At 51.9% G+C, this 21,783-nt stretch overlaps 1 protein-coding gene across 1 annotated transcript in view; it reads left to right on the top strand.

The window, feature by feature from the left end:
* Positions 1-21,783, top strand: part of LOC140396613 (uncharacterized) — a 165,361-nt gene that overhangs the window by 127,467 nt on the left and 16,111 nt on the right. Inside the window, 2 exon segments of the mRNA XM_072485408.1 lie at positions 4,324-4,398; positions 20,483-20,875. Coding sequence (XP_072341509.1) covers positions 4,324-4,398; positions 20,483-20,875 — 468 coding nt within the window.

Below are 21,783 nucleotides of genomic sequence, written 5' to 3' on the forward strand. Positions count from 1 at the left end.
AAAGAGAGAGGGGACTGAGAGACACCAGTCAGTGTACAGATATCTCCCTGAGAGAGAGAGGGGACTGAGAGACACCAGTCAGTGTACAGATATCTCCCTGAGACAGAGGACTGACAGACACCAGTCAGTGTACAGATATCTCCCAGAGATGGAGAGGGGACTGAGAGACACCAGCCTGTGTCCAGATATCTCCCTGAGAGAGAGGGGACTGAGAGACACCAGTCAGTGTACAGATATCTCCCCGAGAGAGAGAGGGGACTGAGAGACACCAGTCAGTGTACAGATATCTCCCTGAAAGAGAGAGGGGACTGAGAGACACCAGTCAGTGTACAGATATCTCCCTGAGAGAGAGAGGGGACTGAGAGACACCATTCAGTGTACAGATATCTCCCTGACGGAGAGAGAGAGAGGGGACTGAGAGACACCAGTCTGTGTACAGATATCTCCCTGTGAGAGGGGGGACTGAGAGACACCAGTCAGTGTCCAGATATCTCCCTGAGAGAGAGAGGGGACTGAGAGACACGAGTCAGTGCACAGATAGCCCCCTGAGAGAGTGAGGGGACTGAGAGACATCAGTCAGTGTACAGATATCTCCCTGGGAGAGACTGAGAGACACCAGTCAGTGTACAGATATCTCCCAGAGATGGAGAGGGGACTGAGAGACACCAGTCTGTGTCCAGATGTCTCCCTGAGAGAGAGGGGACTGAGAGACACGAGTCAGTGTACAGATATCTCCCTGAAAGAGAGAGTGGACTGAGAGACACCAGTCAGTGTACAGATATCTCCCTGAGATGGAGGGGGGACTGAGAGACACCAGTCTGTGTCCAGATATCTCCCTGAGAGAGAGGGGACTGAGAGACACCAGTCAGTGTACAGATATCTCCCAGAGAGAGAGGGGACTGAGACACAAGTCAGTCTACAGATATCTCCCTGATAGAGAGAGGGGACTGAGAGACACCAGTCAGTGTACAGATATCTCCCTGAGAGAGAGGACTGAGAGACACCAGTCAGTGTACATATATCTCCCAGAGAGAGAGGGGACTGAGACACAAGTCAGTCTACAGATATCTCCCTGATAGAGAGAGGGGACTGAGAGACACCAGTCAGTGTACAGATATCTCCCTGAGAGAGAGGACTGAGAGACACCAGTCAGTGTACAGATATCTCCCTGAGAGAGAGAGAGGGGACTGAGAGACATCAGTCAGTGTACAGATATCTCCCTGAGAGAGTGAGGGGACTGAGAGGCACCAGTCAGTGTACAGATATCTCCCAGAGAGAGAGGGAACTGAGAGACACCAGTCAGTGTACAGATATCTCCCTGAGAGAGAGAGAGGGGACTGAGAGACACCAGTCAGTCTACAGATATCTCCCTGAGAGAGAGGGGACTGAGAGACACCAGTCAGTATACAGTTATCTCCCTGAGAGAGAGAGGGGACTGAGAGACACCAGTCAGTGTACAGATATCTCCCTGAGAGAGAGAGGGGACTGAGAGACACCAGTCAGTGTACAGATATCTCCCTGAGAGCGAGAGGGGACTGAGAGACACCATTCAGGGTACAGATATCTCCCTGAGAGAGAGAGGGGTCTGAGAGACACCAGTCAGTGTACAGGTATCTCCCTGAGAGAGAGGGGACTGAGAGACACCAGTCAGTGTACAGATATCTCCCTGAGAGAGAGGGGACTCAGAGACACCAGTCAGTGTACAGATATCTCCCTGAGAGAGAGAGGGGACTGAGAGACACCAGTCAGTGTACAGATATCTCCCTGAGAAAGAGGGGACTGCGAGACGCCAGTCAGTGTACAGATATCTCCCTGAGAGAGAGGCGGGACTGAGAGACACCAGTCAGTGTACAGATATCTCCCTGAGAGAGAGAGGGGACTGAGAGACACCATTCAGTGTACAGATATCTCCCTGACGGAGAGAGAGAGAGGGGACTGAGAGACACCAGTCATTGTACAGATATCTCCCAGAGAGAGAGGGGACTGAGAGACACCAGTCTGTGTACAGATATCTCCCTGAGAGAGAGGGACTGAGAGACACCAGTCAGTGTACAGATATCTCCCCGAGAGAGAGGACTGAGAGGCAGCTGTCAGTGTACAGATATCTCCCGGAGAGAGAGGACTGAGAGACACCAGTCAGTGTACAGATATCTCCCTGAGGGAGAGAGAGAGAGGGGACTGAGAGACACCAGTCAGTGTACAGATATCTCCCTGAGAGAGAGGGACTGAGAGACACCAGTCAGTGTACAGATATCTCCCTGAGAGAGAGGGGACTGAGAGACACCAATCAGTGTACAGATATCTTCCTGAGAGAGAGAGGGGACTGAGAGACGCCAGTCATTGTACAGACATCTCCCTCAGAGAGAGGGGACTGAGAGACACCAGTCAGTGTACAGATATCTCCCTGAGGGAGAGGGGACTGAGACACCAGTCAGTGTCCAGATATCTCCCTGAGAGAGAGAGGGGACTGAGAGACACCAGTCAGTGTACAGATATCTCCCTGAGGGAGAGGACTGAGAGACACCAGTCAGTGTACAGATATCTCCCTGAGAGAGAGGGGAGACCGAGAGACACCATTCAGTGTCCAGATATCTCCCTGAGGGAGAGATAGAGAGGGGACTGAGAGACGCCAGTCATTGTACAGACATCTCCCTGAGAGAGAGGGGACTGAGAGACACCAGTCAGTGTACAGATATCTCCCTGAGGGAGAGGGGACTGAGACACCAGTCAGTGTCCAGATATCTCCCTGAGAGAGAGGGGAGACTGAGCGACACCATTCAGTGTACAGATATCTCCCTGAGAGAGAGGGGACTGAGAGACACGAGTCAGTGTACAGATATCTCCCTGAAAGAGAGAGGGGACTGAGAGACACCAATCAGCGTCCAGATATCTCCCTGAAAGAGGGGGGACTGAGAGACACCAGTCAGTGTACAGATATCTCCCTGAGAGAGAGAGAGGGGACTGAGACACCAGTCAGTGTACAGATACCTCCCTGAGAGAGAGAGGGGACTGAGAGACACCAGTCTGTGTACAGATATCTCCCTGAGAGAGGCGGGACTGAGAGACAGCAGTCAGTGTACAGATATCTCCCTGAGAGAGGGGGGACTGAGAGACAGCAGTCAGTGTACAGATATCTCCCTGAGAGAGTGAGGGAACTGAGAGACACCAGTCAGTGTACAGATATCTCCCTGAGAGAGAGAGGGGACTGAGAGACACCAGTCAGTGTACAGGTATCTCCCTGAGAGAGAGGGGGGACTGAGAGACACCAGTCAGTGTACAGATATCACCCTGAGAGAGAGAGGGGACTGAGAGACACCAGTCAGTGTACAGTTATCACCCTGAGAGAGAGAGGGGACTGAGAGACACCAGTCAGTGTACAGATATCTCCCTGAGAGAGAGAGAGGGGACTGAGAGACACCAGTCAGTCTACAGATATCTCCCTGAGAGAGAGAGGGGACTGAGAGACACCAGTCAGTGTACAGATATCTCCCTGAGAGAGAGAGGGGTCTGAGAGACACCAGTCAGTGTACAGATATCTCCCTGAGAGAGAGAGGGGACTGAGAGACACCAGTCAGTGTACAGATATCTCCCTGAGAGCGAGGGGACTGAGAGACACCAGTCAGTGTACAGATACCTCCCAGAGAGAGAGGGGACTGCGAGACGCCAGTCAGTGTACAGATATCTCCCTGAGAGAGAGAGGGGAGTGAGAGACACCAGTCAGTGTACAGATATCTCCCTGAGAGAGAGGCGGGACTGAGAGACACCAGTCAGTGTACAGATATGTCCCTGAGAGAGAGAGGGGACTGAGAGACACCATTCAGTGTACAGATATCTCCCTGACGGAGAGAGAGAGAGGGGACTGAGAGACACCAGTCATTGTACAGATATCTCCCTGAGAGAGAGAGGACTGAGACACCAGTCAGTGTACAGATATCTCCCTGAGAGAGAGAGGGGACTGAGAAACACCAGTCAGTGTACAGACATCTCCCTGAGAGAGAGGGGACTGAAAGACACCAGTCAGTCTACAGATATCTCCCTGAGAGAGAGGGGACTGAGAGACACCAGTCAGTGTACAGATATCTCCCTGAGAGAGAGAGGGGACTGAGAGACACCAGTCAGTGTATAGATATCTCCCTGAGAGAGAGAGAGTGGACTGAGAGACACCAGTCAGTGTACAGATATCTCCTGGAGAGAGAGGGGACTGAGAGACACCAGTCAGTGTACAGATATCTCCCGGAGAGAGAGAGGACTGAGAGACACCATCTCCGATATGTGGGATAATAATTTCCATTGTTTATATTTGATCATTTTTTATCTTGACAGATGAGGGAGGCCATTTGGAATATGAAACTATTGAAAGAGACATTGAATAAATATAAGATGTACATCAGCGAGCAGGTACTGGGTGGTGATTAATCTGAGGGTTTTAAGTCTCACCTGGAAGTTCTGTTGATAATTTTTAGGATGGTGTTGGTTGCCAAAGGCATCAGTTAAAGAAGAGCTTGTAGGTTTCTAAATGATAACCGCAAGTGTTTATTATCTACTTGTAGAATTACGACATACATATCGAAGTAAATGGTACCGAGGTTTCCATGTCTTGGTCTGAGCATGTCTCTGGACTACACTACGCTAACCCTTGGTTTAGCTATGTACCACAAGCTTGCACAACACTATCCGTGCGATTCGCTGTGTTTCCGTTTCCTTGTGGTTTTGTATCTTTTTCAAATTCAAGAGGGAATTCAACAGTATTATGATCACTATTTCCAAGTTGATCCTTTCCAGTGAAATAACTGATTAACCCTGCCTCACTGGGCAACACCAGATCTAGAAAATCTTTCTCCCGAGTTGGTTGCGGAACATGTTGCTCCAGGCGCCTGTCACAGAAGCGTTCCACAGATTCATCTTCCAGACCGCCTTTACCCATTTGATTGGTCCACGCTGTATGTAGCTCAAAGTTTCCCACGTCTATCATGTTGCCTTTGTTACAAGCTCCAATCATTTCTTCTTTCCTGCTGCGTGCAACGGTCTAACTCTGGAGGGGGAGGGGGTGGCTGTGAACTAATCCCGGCAGTGTTTGCTGACCCTTGCTATTCCTAATGTCTACCCACACTGGTTCCAATTCCTGAGCCAAGATCATTTCTCACCACTGTCCTCCGGTTCTCCTTTCTGATCAGCATGCGGTGTTCCCCAGATTATTTATTCCCCCACCTTGGTCGCCTTGCAACCATGTCTGCGTAATGGTGATACGAGCGATTCCAAAGATATATTTTTCTACCGTTTCCCTACCATCCGGCTATTCTCTCTAAATCACATCCCCCACGGTGCTTGGATCTACCCTCATGGATATTCCTTTCTGTTGTCTCAAGTTTGCATTTGGCTTTCTAGCTCTCCATACACTCCCATCCTCTTGCCCCTCCTGAGAGTTTCAAGCCATTTGTCCCTGCTTTGACCATCTTTCAATGCACAGTCCCTTCCTGTAACACTCTGGTTCCGATTACCTTCGTCAATAACCTGCCTGATTGCCATATCCTTGCACTGCCCTTTCTCCATCTCTTCTCACGGGAATCCTCGCCAACAGGTGTGAGGTCAAAGCCCTCCATACAGCTCGATTTCAACAGCACAGTGGTCCAATCAGAATTCAAATGAAGGCCGTCCCAATGCGGCGTGTACCTGTCCAGGGAGTGTTTGATGGGGACAGTGTAGAGGGAGCTTTACTCGGTATCTAACCCCATGCTGTACCTGTCCAGGGAGTGTTTGATGGGGACAGTGTAGAGGGAGCTTTACTCTGCATCTAACCCCGTGCTGTACCTGTCCTGGGAGTGTTTGAAGTGGACAGTGCAGAGGGAGCTTTACTCTGTATCTAACCCGTGCTGTACCTGTCCTGGGAGTGTTTGATGGGGACAGTGTAGAGGGAGCTTCACTCTATATCTAACCCCGTACGGTACTTGTCCTGGGAGTGTTTGATGGGGACAGTGTGGAGGAAGCTTTACTCTGTATCTAACCCCGTGCTGTGGCTGCCCTGGGAGTGTTTGATGGGGACTGTGTAGAGGGAGCTTTACTCTGTATCTAACCCCGTGCTGTCCCTGTCCTGGGAGTGTTTGATGGGGACAGTCTGGAGGAAGCTTTACTCTGTATCTAACCCCGTGCTATACCTGTCCTGGGTGTGTTTGATGGGGACAGAGTAGAAGGAGCTTTACACTGTATCTAACCCCGTGCTATACCTGCCCTGGGAGTGTTTGATGGGGACAGTGTACAGGGAGCTTTACTCTGTATCTAACCCCGTGCTGTACCTGTCCTGGGAGTGTTTGATGGGGACAGTGCAGAGGGAGCTTAACTCTGTATCTAACCTCGTTCTGTACATATCCTGGGAATGTTTGATGGGGACAGTGTAGAGGGAGCTTTACTCTGTATCTAACCCCGTGCTCTACCTGTCCTGGGGGTGTTTGATGGGGACAGTGTAGAGGGAGCTTTACTCTGTATCTAACGCCGTGCTGTACCTGTCCGGGGAGTGTTTATGCGGACAGTGTAGAGGAAGCTTTACTCTGCATCTAACCCCGTGCTGTACCTGTCCTGGGGGTGTTTGATGGGGACAGTGTAGAGGGAGGTTTACTCTGTATCTAACCCCGTGCTATACCTGTCCTGGGAGTGTTTGATGGGGACAGTGTAGAGGGAGCTTTACTCTGTATCTTACCCCGTGCTGTACCTGTCCTGGGAGTGTTTGATGGGGACGGTGTAGAGGGAGCTTCACTCTGTATATAACCCCGTGCTGTACCTGTCCTGGGAGTGTTTGATGGGGACAGTGTAGAGGGAGCTTTACTCTGTATCTAATCCTGTGCTGTACCTGTCCTGGGAGTGTTTGATGGGGACAGTGTACAGGGAGCTTTACCCTGTGTCTAACCCCATTATGTACCTGTCCTGGGAGTGTTTGATGGCGACAGTGTAGAGGGAGCTTTACTCTGTATCTAACCCCATGCTTTACCTGTCCTGGGAGTGTTTGATGGGGACAGTGTAGAGGGAGCTTTGCTCTGTATCTAACCCCGTGCTGTACCTGTCCTGGGAGTGTTTGATGGGAACTGTGTCGAGGGAGCTTTACTCTGTATCTAACCCAGTGCTGTACCTGCCCTGGGAGTGTTTGATGAGGACTGTGTAGAGGGAGCTTTACTCAGCACCTAACCCCGTGCTGTACCTGTCCTGGGGGTGTTTGATGGGGACAGTGTAGAGGGAACTTTACTCTATCTAACCCCGTACGGTACTTGTCCTGGGAGTGTTTGATGGGGACAGTGCAGAGGGAGCTTTACTCTGTATCTAACACCGTGCGGTACCTGTCCTGGGAGTGTTTGATGGGGACAGTGTAGAGGGAGCTTTACTCTGTATCTAACCCCGTGCTGTACCTGTCCTGGGAGTGTTTGATGGGGACAGTGTAGAGGGAGCTTTACTCTGTATCTAACACCGTGCTTTACCTGTCCTGTGAGTGTTTGATGGGGACAGTGTAGAGGGAGCTTTAATCTGTATCTAACCCCATGCTGTACCTGCCCTGGGAGTGTTTGATGGGGACTGTGGAGAGGGAGCTTTACTCTGCATCTAACCCCGTGCTATACCTTTCTGGGTGTGTTTGATGGGGACAGTGTAGAGGGAGCTTTACTCTGTATCTAACCCCGTGCTGTACCTGCCCTGGGAGTGTTTGATGGGGACAGTGTAGAGGGAGCTTTAGTCTGTATCTAACCCCGTGCTGTCGCTGTCCTGGGAGTGTTTGATGGGGAAAGTCTGGAGGAAGCTTTACTCTGTATCTAACCCCGTGCTATACCTGTCCTGGGTGTGTTTGATGGGGACAGTGTAGAGGGCGCTTTACTCTGTATCTAACCCCGTGCTGTACCTGTCCTGGGAGTGTTTGATGGGGACAGTGTAGAGGGAGCTTTACTCTGTATCTAACGCCGTGCTGTACCTGTCCTGGGCGTGTTTGATGGAGGCAGTGTAGAGGGAGCTTTACTCTGTGTCTAACCCTGTGCTGTACCTGTCCTGGGCGTGTTTGATGGAGGCAGTGTAGAGGGAGCTTTACTCTGTGTCTAACCCCATGCTGTACCTGTCCTGGGAATGTTTGATGGGGACAGTGTAGAGGGAGCTTTACTCTGTATCTAACCCCGTGCTGTACCTGTCCTGGGAGTGTTTGATGGGGACAGTGTGGAGGGAGCTTTCCTCTGTATCTAACCCCGTGCTGTACCTGTCCTGGGAGTGTTTGATGGGGACAGTGTAGAGGGAGCTTTACTCTATCTAACCCTGTACGGTACCTGTCCTGGGAGTGTTTGATGGGGACATTGCAGAGGGAGCTTTACTCTGTATCTAACACCGTGCTGTACCTGGCCTGCGAGTGTTTGATGGGGACAGTGTAGGGGAGCTTTACTCTGTATCTAACCCGTGCTGTCCCTGTCCTGGGAGTGTTTGATGGGGACAGTGCAGAGGGACCTTTACTCTGTATCTAACACCGTGCTGTACCTGTCGTGGGAGTGTTTGATGGAGACAGTGTAGAGGCTGTTTACTCTGTATCTTACCCCGTGCTGTAACTGTCCTGGGAGTGTTTGATGGGGACAGTGTAGAGGCAGCTTTACTCTGTATCTTACCCCGTGCTGCACCTGTCCTGGGAGTGTTTGATGGGGGCAGTGTAGAGGGAGCTTTACTCTGTATCTAACCTCGTGCTGTACCTGTCCGGGGAGTGTTTGATGGGGGCAGTGTAAAGGGAGCTTTACTCTGTATCTAACCCCGTGCTGTACCTGTCCTGGGAGTGTTTGATGGGGACAGTGTAGAGGCAGCTTTACTCTGTATCTAACCCCGTGCTGTACCTGTCCCGGGAGTGTTTTATGGGGACAGTGTAGAGGGAGGTTTACTCTGTATCTAACCGGTGCTGTACCTGTCCTGGGAGTATTTGATTTGGACAGTGTAGAGGGAGCTTTACTCTGTATCTAACCTCGTGCTGTACCTGTCCGGGGAGTGTTTTATGGGGACAGTGTAGAGGGAGCTTTACTCTGTATCTAACCCCATGCTGTACCTGTCATGGAAGTGTTTGATTTGGACAGTGTAGAGGGAGCTTTGCTCTGTATCTAACCCCGTGCTGTACCTGTCCTGGGAGTGTTTGATGGGGACAGTGTACAGGGAGCTTTACTCTGTATCTAACCCCGTGCTGTACCTGTCATTGGAGTGTTTGATGGGGACAGTGTAGAGGGAGCTTTGCTCTGTATCTAACCCCGTGCTGTACCTGTCCTGGGAGTGTTTGATGGGGACAGTGTAGAGGGAGCTTTACTCTGTATCTAACCCCGTGCTGTACCTGTCGTGGGAGTGTTTGATGCGGGCAGTGTAGAGGCAGCTTTACTCTGTATCTAACCCCGTGCTGTACCTGTCCTGGGTGTGTTTGATGGGGGCAGTGTAGTGGGAGCTTTACTCTGTATCTAACCGGTGCTGTACCTATCCTGGGAGTGTTTGATGGGGACAGTGTAGAGACAGCTTTACTCTGTATCTAACCCCGTGCTGTACCTGTCCTGGGAGTGTTTGATGGGGACAGTGTAGAGGGAGCTTTACTCTGCATCTAACCCCATGCTGTACCTGTCCTGGGTGTGTTTGATGGGGAGTGTGTAGAGCGAGCTTTACTCTATATCTAACCCCGTGCTGTACTTGCCCTGGGAGTGTTTGATGGGGACAGTATAGAGGAAGCTTTACTCTGTATCTAGCCCTGTGCTGTACCTGTCCTGGGAATGTTTGATGGGGACAGTGTAGAGCGAGCTTTACTCTATATCTAACCCTGTGATGTATCTGTCCTGGGAGTGTTTGATGGGGACAGTGTAGAGGGAGCTTTCCTCTGTATCTAACCTCGTGCTGTACCTGTCCTGGGAGTGTTTGATGGGGACAGTGCAGAGGGATCTTTACTCTGTATCTAACCCCATGCTGTACCTGTCCTGGGAGTGTTTGATGGGGACAGTGTAGAGGCAGCTTTACTCTGTATCTAATCCCGTGCTGTACCTGTCCTGGGAGTGTTTGATGGTGGCAGTGTAGAGGGAGCTTTACTCTGTATCTAACCCCGTGCTGTACCTGTCCTGGGAGTGTTTGATGGGGACAGTGTAGAGGCAGCTTTACACTGTATCTAACCCCGTGCTGTACCTGTCCTGGGAGTGTTTGATGGGGACAGTGTAGAGGGAGCTTTACTCTGTATCTAACCCCATGCTGTACCTGTCCTGGGTGTGTTTGATGGGGAGAGTGTAGAGCGAGCTTTACTCTATATCTAACACCGTGCTGTACCTGTCCTGGAAATGTTTGATGGGGACAGTGTAGATCTAGCTTTACTCTATATCTAACCCCGTGCTGTACCTGTCCTGGGAGTGTTTGATGGGGACAGTGTAGAGGGAGATTTACTCTGTATCTAACGCCGTGCTGTACCTGTCCTGGCAGTGTTTGATGGGGACAGTGCAGAGGGAGCTTTACTCTGTATCTAACCCCATGCTGTACCTGTCCTGGGAGTGTTTTATGGGTACAGTTTAGAGGGAGCTTTACTCTGTATCTAACCCCGTGCCGTACCTGTCCTGGGAATGTTTGATGGGGACAGTGTAGAGGGAGCTTTGCTCTGTATCTAACCCCGTGCTGTACCTGTCCTGGGACTGTTTGATGGGGACAGTGTAGAGGGAGCTTTACTCTGTATCTAACCCCGTGCTGTACCTGTCCTGGGAGTGTTTGATGGGGACAGTGTGGAGGGAGCTTTGCTCTGTATCTAACCCCGTGCTGTACCTGTCCTGGGAGTGTTTGATGGGGACAGTGTAGAGGGAGCTTTACTCTGTATCTAACCCCGTGCTGTACCTGTCCTGGGAGTGTTTGTTGGGGACAGTGTAGAGGGAGCTTTACTCTGTATCTAACCCCGAGCTGTACCTGTCCTGGGAGTGTTTGATGGGGAGAGTGTAGAGGGAGCTTTACTCTGTATCTAACCCCGTGCTGTACCTGTCCTGGGAGTATTTGATGGGGACAGTGCAGAGGGAGCTTTACTCTGTATCTAACCCGTGCTGGACCTGTCCTGGGAGTGTTTGATGGGGACAGTGTAGAGGGAGCTTCACTCTGTATCTAACCCCGTGCTGTACCTGTCCTGGGAGTGTTTGATGGGGACAGTGTAGAGGGAGCTTTACTCTGTATCTAACCCCGTGCTGTACCTGTCCTGGGAGTGTTTCATGGGGACAGTGTAGAGGGAGCTTTACTCTGCATCTAACCCCGTGCTGTACCTGTCCTGGGAGTGTTTGATGGGGAGAGTGTAGAGGGAGCTTTACTCTGTATCTAACCCCGTGCTGTCCCTGTCCTGCGAGTGTTTGATGGGGACAGTGTAGAGGGAGCTTTACTCTCCATCTAACCCCGTGCTGTACCTGTCCTGGGAGTGTTTGATGGGGACAGTGTAGCGGGAGCTTTACTCTGTATCTAACCCCGTGCTGTACCTGTCCTGGGAGTGTTTGATGGGGACAGTGTAGAGGGAGCTTCACTCTGTATCTAACCCCGTGCTGTACCTGTCCTGGGAGTGTTTGATGGGGACAGTGTAGAGGGGGCTTTAATCTGTATCTAACCCCGTTCTGTACCTGTCCTGGGAGTATTTGATGGGGACAGTGCAGAGGGAGCTTTACTCTGTATCTAACCCGTGCTGTACCTGTCCTGGGAGTATTTGATGGGGACAGTGCAGAGGGAGCTTTACTCTGTATCTAACCCGTGCTGGACCTGTCCTGGGAGTGTTTGATGGGGACAGTGTAGAGGGAGCTTTTCTCTGTATCTAACCCCGTGCTGTACCTGACCTGGGAGTGTTTGATGCGGACAGTGTAGAGGGAGCTTTACTCTGTATTTAACCCCATGCTGTACCTGTCATGGGAGTGTTTGATGGGGACAGTGTAGAGGGAGCTTTGCTCTGTATCTAACCCCGTGCTGTACCTGTCCTGGGAGTGTTTGATGGGGACAGTGTAGAGGGAGCTTTACTCTGTATCTAACCCCGTGCTGTACCTGTCCTGGGAGTGTTTGTTGGGGACAGTGTAGAGGGAGCTTTACTCTGTATCTAACCCCGAGCTGTACCTGTCCTGGGAGTGTTTGATGGGGAGAGTGTAGAGGGAGCTTTACTCAGTATCTAACCCCATGCTGTACCTGTCCTGGGAGTATTTGATGGGGACAGTGCAGAGGGAGCTTTACTCTGTATCTAACCCCATGCTGTACCTGTCCTGGGAGTGTTTTATGGGTACAGTTTAGAGGGAGCTTTACTCTGTATCTAACCCCGTGCCGTACCTGTCCTGGGAATGTTTGATGGGGACAGTGTAGAGGGAGCTTTGCTCTGTATCTAACCCCGTGCTGTACCTGTCCTGGGACTGTTTGATGGGGACAGTGTAGAGGGAGCTTTACTCTGTATCTAACCCCGTGCTGTACCTGTCCTGGGAGTGTTTGATGGGGACAGTGTGGAGGGAGCTTTGCTCTGTATCTAACCCCGTGCTGTACCTGTCCTGGGAGTGTTTGATGGGGACAGTGTAGAGGGAGCTTTACTCTGTATCTAACCCCGTGCTGTACCTGTCCTGGGAGTGTTTGTTGGGGACAGTGTAGAGGGAGCTTTACTCTGTATCTAACCCCGAGCTGTACCTGTCCTGGGAGTGTTTGATGGGGAGAGTGTAGAGGGAGCTTTACTCTGTATCTAACCCCGTGCTGTACCTGTCCTGGGAGTATTTGATGGGGACAGTGCAGAGGGAGCTTTACTCTGTATCTAACCCGTGCTGGACCTGTCCTGGGAGTGTTTGATGGGGACAGTGTAGAGGGAGCTTCACTCTGTATCTAACCCCGTGCTGTACCTGTCCTGGGAGTGTTTGATGGGGACAGTGTAGAGGGAGCTTTACTCTGTATCTAACCCCGTGCTGTACCTGTCCTGGGAGTGTTTCATGGGGACAGTGTAGAGGGAGCTTTACTCTGCATCTAACCCCGTGCTGTACCTGTCCTGGGAGTGTTTGATGGGGAGAGTGTAGAGGGAGCTTTACTCTGTATCTAACCCCGTGCTGTCCCTGTCCTGGGAGTGTTTGATGGGGACAGTGTAGAGGGAGCTTTACTCTCTATCTAACCCCGTGCTGTACCTGTCCTGGGAGTGTTTGATGGGGACAGTGTAGCGGGAGCTTTACTCTGTATCTAACCCCGTGCTGTACCTGTCCTGGGAGTGTTTGATGGGGACAGTGTAGAGGGAGCTTCACTCTGTATCTAACCCCGTGCTGTACCTGTCCTGGGAGTGTTTGATGGGGACAGTGTAGAGGGGGCTTTAATCTGTATCTAACCCCGTTCTGTACCTGTCCTGGGAGTATTTGATGGGGACAGTGCAGAGGGAGCTTTACTCTGTATCTAACCCGTGCTGTACCTGTCCTGGGAGTATTTGATGGGGACAGTGCAGAGGGAGCTTTACTCTGTATCTAACCCGTGCTGGACCTGTCCTGGGAGTGTTTGATGGGGACAGTGTAGAGGGAGCTTTTCTCTGTATCTAACCCCGTGCTGTACCTGACCTGGGAGTGTTTGATGCGGACAGTGTAGAGGGAGCTTTACTCTGTATTTAACCCCATGCTGTACCTGTCATGGGAGTGTTTGATGGGGACAGTGTAGAGGGAGCTTTGCTCTGTATCTAACCCCGTGCTGTACCTGTCCTGGGAGTGTTTGATGGGGACAGTGTAGAGGGAGCTTTACTCTGTATCTAACCCCGTGCTGTACCTGTCCTGGGAGTGTTTGTTGGGGACAGTGTAGAGGGAGCTTTACTCTGTATCTAACCCCGAGCTGTACCTGTCCTGGGAGTGTTTGATGGGGAGAGTGTAGAGGGAGCTTTACTCTGTATCTAACCCCGTGCTGTACCTGTCCTGGGAGTATTTGATGGGGACAGTGCAGAGGGAGCTTTACTCTGTATCTAACCCGTGCTGGACCTTTCCTGGGAGTGTTTGATGGGGACAGTGTAGAGGGAGCTTCACTCTGTATCTAACCCCGTGCTGTACCTGTACTGGGAGTGTTTGATGGGGACAGTGTAGAGGGAGCTTTACTCTGTATCTAACCCCGTGCTGTACCTGTCCTGGGAGTGTTTGATGGGGACAGTGGAGAGGGAGCTTTACTCTGCATCTAACCCCGTGCTGTACCTGTCCTGGGAGTGTTTGATGGGGACAGTGTAGAGGGAGCTTTACTCTGTATCTAACCCCGTGCTGTCACTGTCCTGGGAGTGTTTGATGGGGACAGTGTAGAGGGAGCTTTACTCTCTATCTAACCCCGTGCTGTACCTGTCCTGGGAGTGTTTGATGGGGACAGTGTAGCGGGAGCTTTACTCTGTATCTAACCCCGTCCTGTACCTGTCCTGGGAGTGTTTGATGGGGACAGTGTAGAGGGAGCTTCACTCTGTATCTAACCCCGTGCTGTACCTGTCCTGGGAGTGTTTGATGGGGACAGTGTAGAGGGGGCTTTAATCTGTATCTAACCCCGTGCTGTACCTGTCCTGGGAGTATTTGATGGGGACAGTGCAGAGGGAGCTTTACTCTGTATCTAACCCTTGCTGTACCTGTCCTGGGAGTATTTGATGGGGACAGTGCAGAGGGAGCTTTACTCTGTATCTAACCCGTGCTGGACCTGTCCTGGGAGTGTTTGATGGGGACAGTGTACAGGGAGGTTTACTCTGTAACCAACCCCCGTGCTGTACCTGTCCTGGGAGTGTTTGATGGGGACAGTGTAGAGGGAGCTTTACTCTGTATCTAACCCCGTGCTGTACCGGTCCTGGGAGTGTTTGATGGGGACAGTGTAGAGGGAGCTTTACTCTGTATCTAACCCCGTGCTGTACCTGTCCTGGGAGTGTTTGATGGGGACAGTGTAGAGGGGGCTTTAATCTGTATCTAACCCCGTGCTGTACCTGTCCTGGGAGTCTTTGATGGGGACAGTGCAGAGGGAGCTTTACTCTGTATCTAACCCGTGCTGTACCTGTCCTGGGAGTATTTGATGGGGACAGTGCAGAGGGAGCTTTACTCTGTATCTAACCCGTGCTGGACCTGTCCTGGGAGTGTTTGATGGGGACAGTGTAGAGGGAGCTTTTCTCTGTATCTAACCCCGTGCTGTACCTGACCTGGGAGTGTTTGATGCGGACAGTGTAGAGGGAGCTTTACTCTGTATTTAACCCCATGCTGTACCTGTCATGGGAGTGTTTGATGGGGACAGTGTAGAGGGAGCTTTGCTCTGTATCTAACCCCGTGCTGTACCTGTCCTGGGAGTGTTTGATGGGGACAGTGTAGAGGGAGCTTTACTCTGTATCTAACCCCGTGCTGTACCTGTCCTGGGAGTGTTTGTTGGGGACAGTGTAGAGGGAGCTTTACTCTGTATCTAACCCCGAGCTGTAGCTGTCCTGGGAGTGTTTGATGGGGAGAGTGTAGAGGGAGCTTTACTCTGTATCTAACCCCGTGCTGTACCTGTCCTGGGAGTATTTGATGGGGACAGTGCAGAGGGAGCTTTACTCTGTATCTAACCCGTGCTGGACCTGTCCTGGGAGTGTTTGATGGGGACAGTGTAGAGGGAGCTTCACTCTGTATCTAACCCCGTGCTGTACCTGTCCTGGGAGTGTTTGATGGGGACAGTGTAGAGGGAGCTTTACTCTGTATCTAACCCCGTGCTGTACCTGTCCTGGGAGTGTTTGATGGGGTCAGTGTAGAGGGAGCTTTACTCTGCATCTAACCCCGTGCTGTACCTGTCCTGGGAGTGTTTGATGGGGACAGTGTAGAGGGAGCTTTACTCTGTATCTAACCCCGTGCTGTCCCTGTCCTGGGAGTGTTTGATGGGGACAGTGTAGAGGGAGCTTTACTCTCTATCTAACCCCGTGCTGTACCTGTCCTGGGAGTGTTTGATGGGGACAGTGTAGCGGGAGCTTTACTCTGTATCTAACCCCGTGCTGTACCTGTCCTGGGAGTGTTTGATGGAGACAGTGTAGAGGGAGCTTCACTCTGTATCTAACCCCGTGCTGTACCTGTCCTGGGAGTGTTTGATGGGGACAGTGTAGAGGGGGCTTTAATCTGTATCTAACCCCGTGCTGTAACTGTCCTGGGAGTATTTGATGGGGACAGTGCAGAGGGAGCTTTACTCTGTATCTAACCCGTGCTGTACCTGTCCTGGGAGTATTTGATGGGGACAGTGCAGAGGGAGCTTTACTCTGTATCTAACCCGTGCTGGACCTGTCCTGGGAGTGTTTGATGGGGACAGTGTAGAGGGAGGTTTACTCTGTAACCAACCCCCGTGCTGTACCTGTCCTGGGAGTGTTTGATGGGGACAGTGTAGAGGGAGCTTTACTCTGTATCTAACCCCGTGCTGTACCGGTCCTGGGAGTGTTTGATGGGGACAGTGTAGAGGGAGCTTTACTCTGTATCTAACCCCGTGCTGTACCTGTCCTGGGAGTGTTTGATGGGGACAGTGTAGCGGGAGCTTTACTCTGTATCTAACCCCGTGCTGTAGCTGTCCTGGGAGTGTCTGATGGGACAGTGTAGAGGGAGCTTTACTCTGTATCTAACCCCGTGCTGCACCTGTCCTGGGAGTGTTTGATGGGGACAGTGTAGAGGGAGCTTTACTCTGTATCTAACCCCGTGCTGTACCTGTCCTGGGAGTATTTGATGGGGACAGTGCAGAGGGAGCTTTACTCTGTATCTAACCCGTGCTGTACCTGTCCTGGGAGTATTTGATGGGGACAGTGCAGAGGGAGCTTTACTCTGTATCTAACCCGTGCTGGACCTGTCCTGGGAGTGTTTGATGGGGACAGTGTACAGGGAGGTTTACTCTGTAACCAACCCCCGTGCTGAACCTGTCCTGGGAGTGTTTGATGGGGACAGTGTAGAGGGAGCTTTACTCTGTATCTAACCCCGTGCTGTACCGGTCCTGGGAGTGTTTGATGGGGACAGTGTAGAGGGAGCTTTACTCTGTATCTAACCCCGTGCTGTACCTGTCCTGGGAGTGTTTGATGGGGACAGTGTAGAGGGGGCTTTAATCTGTATCTAACCCCGTGCTGTACCTGTCCTGGGAGTCTTTGATGGGGACAGTGCAGAGGGAGCTTTACTCTGTATCTAACCCGTGCTGTACCTGTCCTGGGAGTATTTGATGAGGACAGTGCAGAGGGAGCTTTACTCTGTATCTAACCCGTGCTGGACCTGTCCTGGGAGTGTTTGATGGGGACAGTGTAGAGGGAGCTTTTCTCTGTATCTAACCCCGTGCTGTACCTGACCTGGGAGTGTTTGATGCGGACAGTGTAGAGGGAGCTTTACTCTGTATTTAACCCCATGCTGTACCTGTCATGGGAGTGTTTGATGGGGACAGTGTAGAGGGAGCTTTGCTCTGTATCTAACCCCGTGCTGTACCTGTCCTGGGAGTGTTTGATGGGGACAGTGTAGAGGGAGCTTTACTCTGTATCTAACCCCGTGCTGTACCTGTCCTGGGAGTGTTTGTTGGGGACAGTGTAGAGGGAGCTTTACTCTGTATCTAACCCCGAGCTGTACCTGTCCTGGGAGTGTTTGATGGGGAGAGTGTAGAGGGAGCTTTACTCTGTATCTAACCCCGTGCTGTACCTGTCCTGGGAGTATTTGATGGGGACAGTGCAGAGGGAGCTTTACTCTGTATCTAACCCATGCTGGACCTGTCCTGGGAGTGTTTGATGGGGACAGTGTAGAGGGAGCTTCACTCTGTATCTAACCCCGTGCTGTACCTGTCCTGGGAGTGTTTGATGGGGACAGTGTAGAGGGAGCTTTACTCTGTATCTAACCCCGTGCTGTACCTGTCCTGGGAGTGTTTGATGGGGACAGTGTAGAGGGAGCTTTACTCTGCATCTAACCCCGTGCTGTACCTGTCCTGGGAGTGTTTGATGGGGACAGTGTAGAGGGAGCTTTACTCTGTATCTAACCCCGTGCTGTCCCTGTCCTGGGAGTGTTTGATGGGGACAGTGTAGAGGGAGCTTTACTCTCTATCTAACCCCGTGCTGTACCTGTCCTGGGAGTGTTTGATGGGGACAGTGTAGCGGGAGCTTTACTCTGTATCTAACCCCGTGCTGTACCTGTCCTGGGAGTGTTTGATGGGGACAGTGTAGAGGGAGCTTCACTCTGTATCTAACCCCGTGCTGTACCTGTCCTGGGAGTGTTTGATGGGGACAGTGTAGAGGGGGCTTTAATCTGTATCTAACCCCGTGCTGTAACTGTCCTGGGAGTATTTGATGGGGACAGTGCAGAGGGAGCTTTACTCTGTATCTAACCCGTGCTGTACCTGTCCTGGGAGTATTTGATGGGGACAGTGCAGAGGGAGCTTTACTCTGTATCTAACCCGTGCTGGACCTGTCCTGGGAGTGTTTGATGGGGACAGTGTAGAGGGAGGTTTACTCTGTAACCAACCCCCGTGCTGTACCTGTCCTGGGAGTGTTTGATGGGGACAGTGTAGAGGGAGCTTTACTCTGTATCTAACCCCGTGCTGTACCGGTCCTGGGAGTGTTTGATGGGGACAGTGTAGAGGGAGCTTTACTCTGTATCTAACCCCGTGCTGTACCTGTCCTGGGAGTGTTTGATGGGGACAGTGTAGCGGGAGCTTTACTCTGTATCTAACCCCGTGCTGTAGCTGTCCTGGGTGTGTCTGATGGGACAGTGTAGAGGGAGCTTTACTCTGTATCTAACCCCGTGCTGCACCTGTCCTGGGAGTGTTTGATGGGGACAGTGTAGAGGGAGCTTTACTCTGTGTCTATCCCCGTGCTGTACCCGTCCTGGGGGTGTTTGATGGGGACAGTGTAGAGGGAGCTTTACTCTGTGTCTAACGCCGTACTGTACCTGTCCTGGGAGTGTTTGATGGCGACAGTGTAGAGGGAGCTTTACTCTATATCTAACCCCGTGCTGTACCTGTCCTGGGAGTGTTTGATGGGGACAGTGTAGAGCGAGCTTTACTCTGTATCTAACCCCGAGCTGTACCTGTCCTGGGAGTGTTTGATGGGGACAGTGTAGAGGGAGCTTTACTCTGTATCTAACCCCGAGCTGTACCTGTCCTGGGAGTGTTTGATGGGGACAGTGTAGAGGGAGCTTTACTCTGTATCTAACCCCGAGCTGTACCTGTCCTGGGAGTGTTCGATGGGGACAGTGTAGAGGGAGCTTTACTCTGTATCTAACCCCGAGCTGTACCTGTCCTGGGAGTGTTTGATGGGGACAGTGTAGAGGGAGCTTTACTCTGTATCTAACCCCGAGCTGTACCTGTCCTGGGAGTGTTTGATGGGGACAGTGTAGAGGGAGCTTTACTCTGTATCTAACCCCGAGCTGTACCTGTCCTGGGAGTGTTTGATGGGGACAGTGTAGAGGGAGCTTTACTCCGTATCTAAGCCCGTGCTGTACCTGTCCTGGGAGTGTTTGATGGGGACAGTGTAGAGGGAGCTTTACTCTGTATCTAACCCCGTGCTGTAGCTGTCCTGGGGGTGTTTGATGGGGACAGTGTAGAATGAGCTTTACTCCGTATCTAAGCCTGTGCTGTACCTGTCCTGGGAGTGTTTGATGGGGACAGTGTAGAGGGAGCTTTATTCTGTATCTAACCCCGTGCTGTACCTGTCCTGGGAGTGTTTGATGGGGACAGTGTAGAGGGAGCTTTATTCTGTATCTAACCCCGTGCTGTACCTGTCCTGGGAGTGTTTGATGGGGACAGTGTAGAGGGAGCTTTACTTGTATCTAACCCCGTGCTGTACCTGTCCTGGGAGTGTTTGATGGGGACAGTGTAGAGGGAGCTTTACTCTGTATCTAACCCCGAGCTGTACCTGTCCTGGGAGTGTTTGATGGGGACAGTGTAGAGGGAGCTTTACTCTGTATCTAACCCCGTGCTGTACCTGTCCTGGGAGTGTTTGATGGGGACAATGTAGAGGGAGCTTTACTCTGTATCTAACCACGTGTTGTACCTGTCCTGGGAGTGTTTGATGGGGACAGTGTAGAGGGAGCTTTACTCTGTCTCTAACCCCGTGCTGTACCTGTCCTGGGAGTGTTTGATGGGGACAGTGTAGAGGGAGCTTTACTCTGTATCTAACCCCGTGCTGTACCTGTCCTGGGAGTGTTTGATGAGGACAGTGTAGAGGGAGCTGTACTCTGTATCTAACCCCGGGCTGTACCTGTCCTGGGAGTGTTTGGTGGGGACAGTGTAGAGGGAGCTTTACTCTGTATCTAACCCGTGCTGTACCTGTCCTGGGAATGTTTGATGAGGACAGTGTAGAGGGAGCTGTACTCTGTCTCTAACCCCGTGCTGTACCTGTCCTGGGAGTGTTTGATGGGGACAGTGTAGAGGGAGCTTTACTCTGTATCTAACCCCGTGCTGTACCTGTCCTGGGAGTGTTTGATGAGGACAGTGTAGAGGGAGCTGTACTCTGTATCTAACCCCGGGCTGTACCTGTCCTGGGAGTGTTTGGTGGGGACAGTGTAGAGGGAGCTTTACTCTGTATCTAACCCCGTGCTGTGTGTTTGATTAGCAGAAGCGAGCTGTAGCAGGTGTCTTCAGCAGTGTCAAGACCACTCCCGACTCGATGAAGAGGCTCCTGGAGCTGCAGGCCGGTGAGCAGCTGGCCGAATTTCAGAGAAGGCAGCAAACGCGTGGGGCGCTTGCGAAGGAGGAGACGGGATACCTGAAAGACCTGATGGCATCAGAGCGTCAATCCTTCTGCTCGGACTACAAGAACAACTTCTGGTGGGGCGTGGTGAAGTGCGGCATCGTGGCGGGCTCGGGTGTGATCGGCGCCGCGGGAGCGGTGGCGGGCGCGGTGGTGGCCGGTCCCGCGCTGATCGGAGGCGCCGCCCTGGCCGGAGCCCTTCAGGGGGCCAGCGTGGCGGTGGGGGCCGGGATAGGCGCCGGGGCGGGGGCTTTGGTGGGGGCCGGGGTTGGGGCGGGGGTGGGGGCCGGGGTTGGGGCGGGCGTGGGGACCGGTTTGGCATCGCGCGAGTCCGCCCGTGGTGCCGCCCCGAGTGGCGGAAACGATCGGAGGAAGAAACGCTCCTGATGTAACGGGGTCAAAGTTCAGGTGTCGCGTTGGGTCGGGCGCGGTGGGGGACGCCCTGGCTAACTGGGCTGACGTTGCATTCACCACAACCTTTCCCTCAATGTTATACTCCTCAACATGGAACAATATTGGTAACAGAAACTCACAACGGGGACTGAGGCCTGTGACGGTATGTAACCTATCATCTGTGTAGCTAATATAATAAACAAACTGTAATTAAACATTAGTGCCGCTGTGTACAAATTCCAGTTCCAGCATCCGACCACAGGTGGCGTGACGACAGGAGAACATTACTGGAACACAGACACGTCAGGCAGAATGTGCATCACAGGCGTCGTGTCCAGTCGCATATTGAGCAGCTCCTTCGTCAATTGTAATTAAAACTTGCTAATAACAGTTATTTGCATTTAGCCAAAGTCTCCAACTGACATCTTAGAAACCCTTCAGTGCTATCGTTAATTAATAAACAGTTTTGTTCATTTGCAAAGCCGCTTGTTCTCTGATCAATTCAACGACAAAGACATCGCCAGACGTGCACACAGAGAACATTATGGGACCACAGACTGAATGTCAAATAAGGGCAGTTGGTAAAACTAGTTACGGCAAGAAAAAATCAAAACGGATTTTAAGAGGCCCGACAGGAAAGAAATAGGCTCCGAACCTCGAGACGACCAGGTGAAGGAGCGCCGCACTGTCAGAGGGTCAGTGCTGAGGGAGCGCCGCACTGTCAGAGGGTCAGTACTGAGGGAGTGCCGCACTGTCAGAGGGTCAGTGCT

The sequence above is a fragment of the Scyliorhinus torazame genome, chromosome 19, assembly GCF_047496885.1.
Source record: "Scyliorhinus torazame isolate Kashiwa2021f chromosome 19, sScyTor2.1, whole genome shotgun sequence".
In the NCBI taxonomy this organism is placed as follows: domain Eukaryota; kingdom Metazoa; phylum Chordata; class Chondrichthyes; order Carcharhiniformes; family Scyliorhinidae; genus Scyliorhinus; species Scyliorhinus torazame.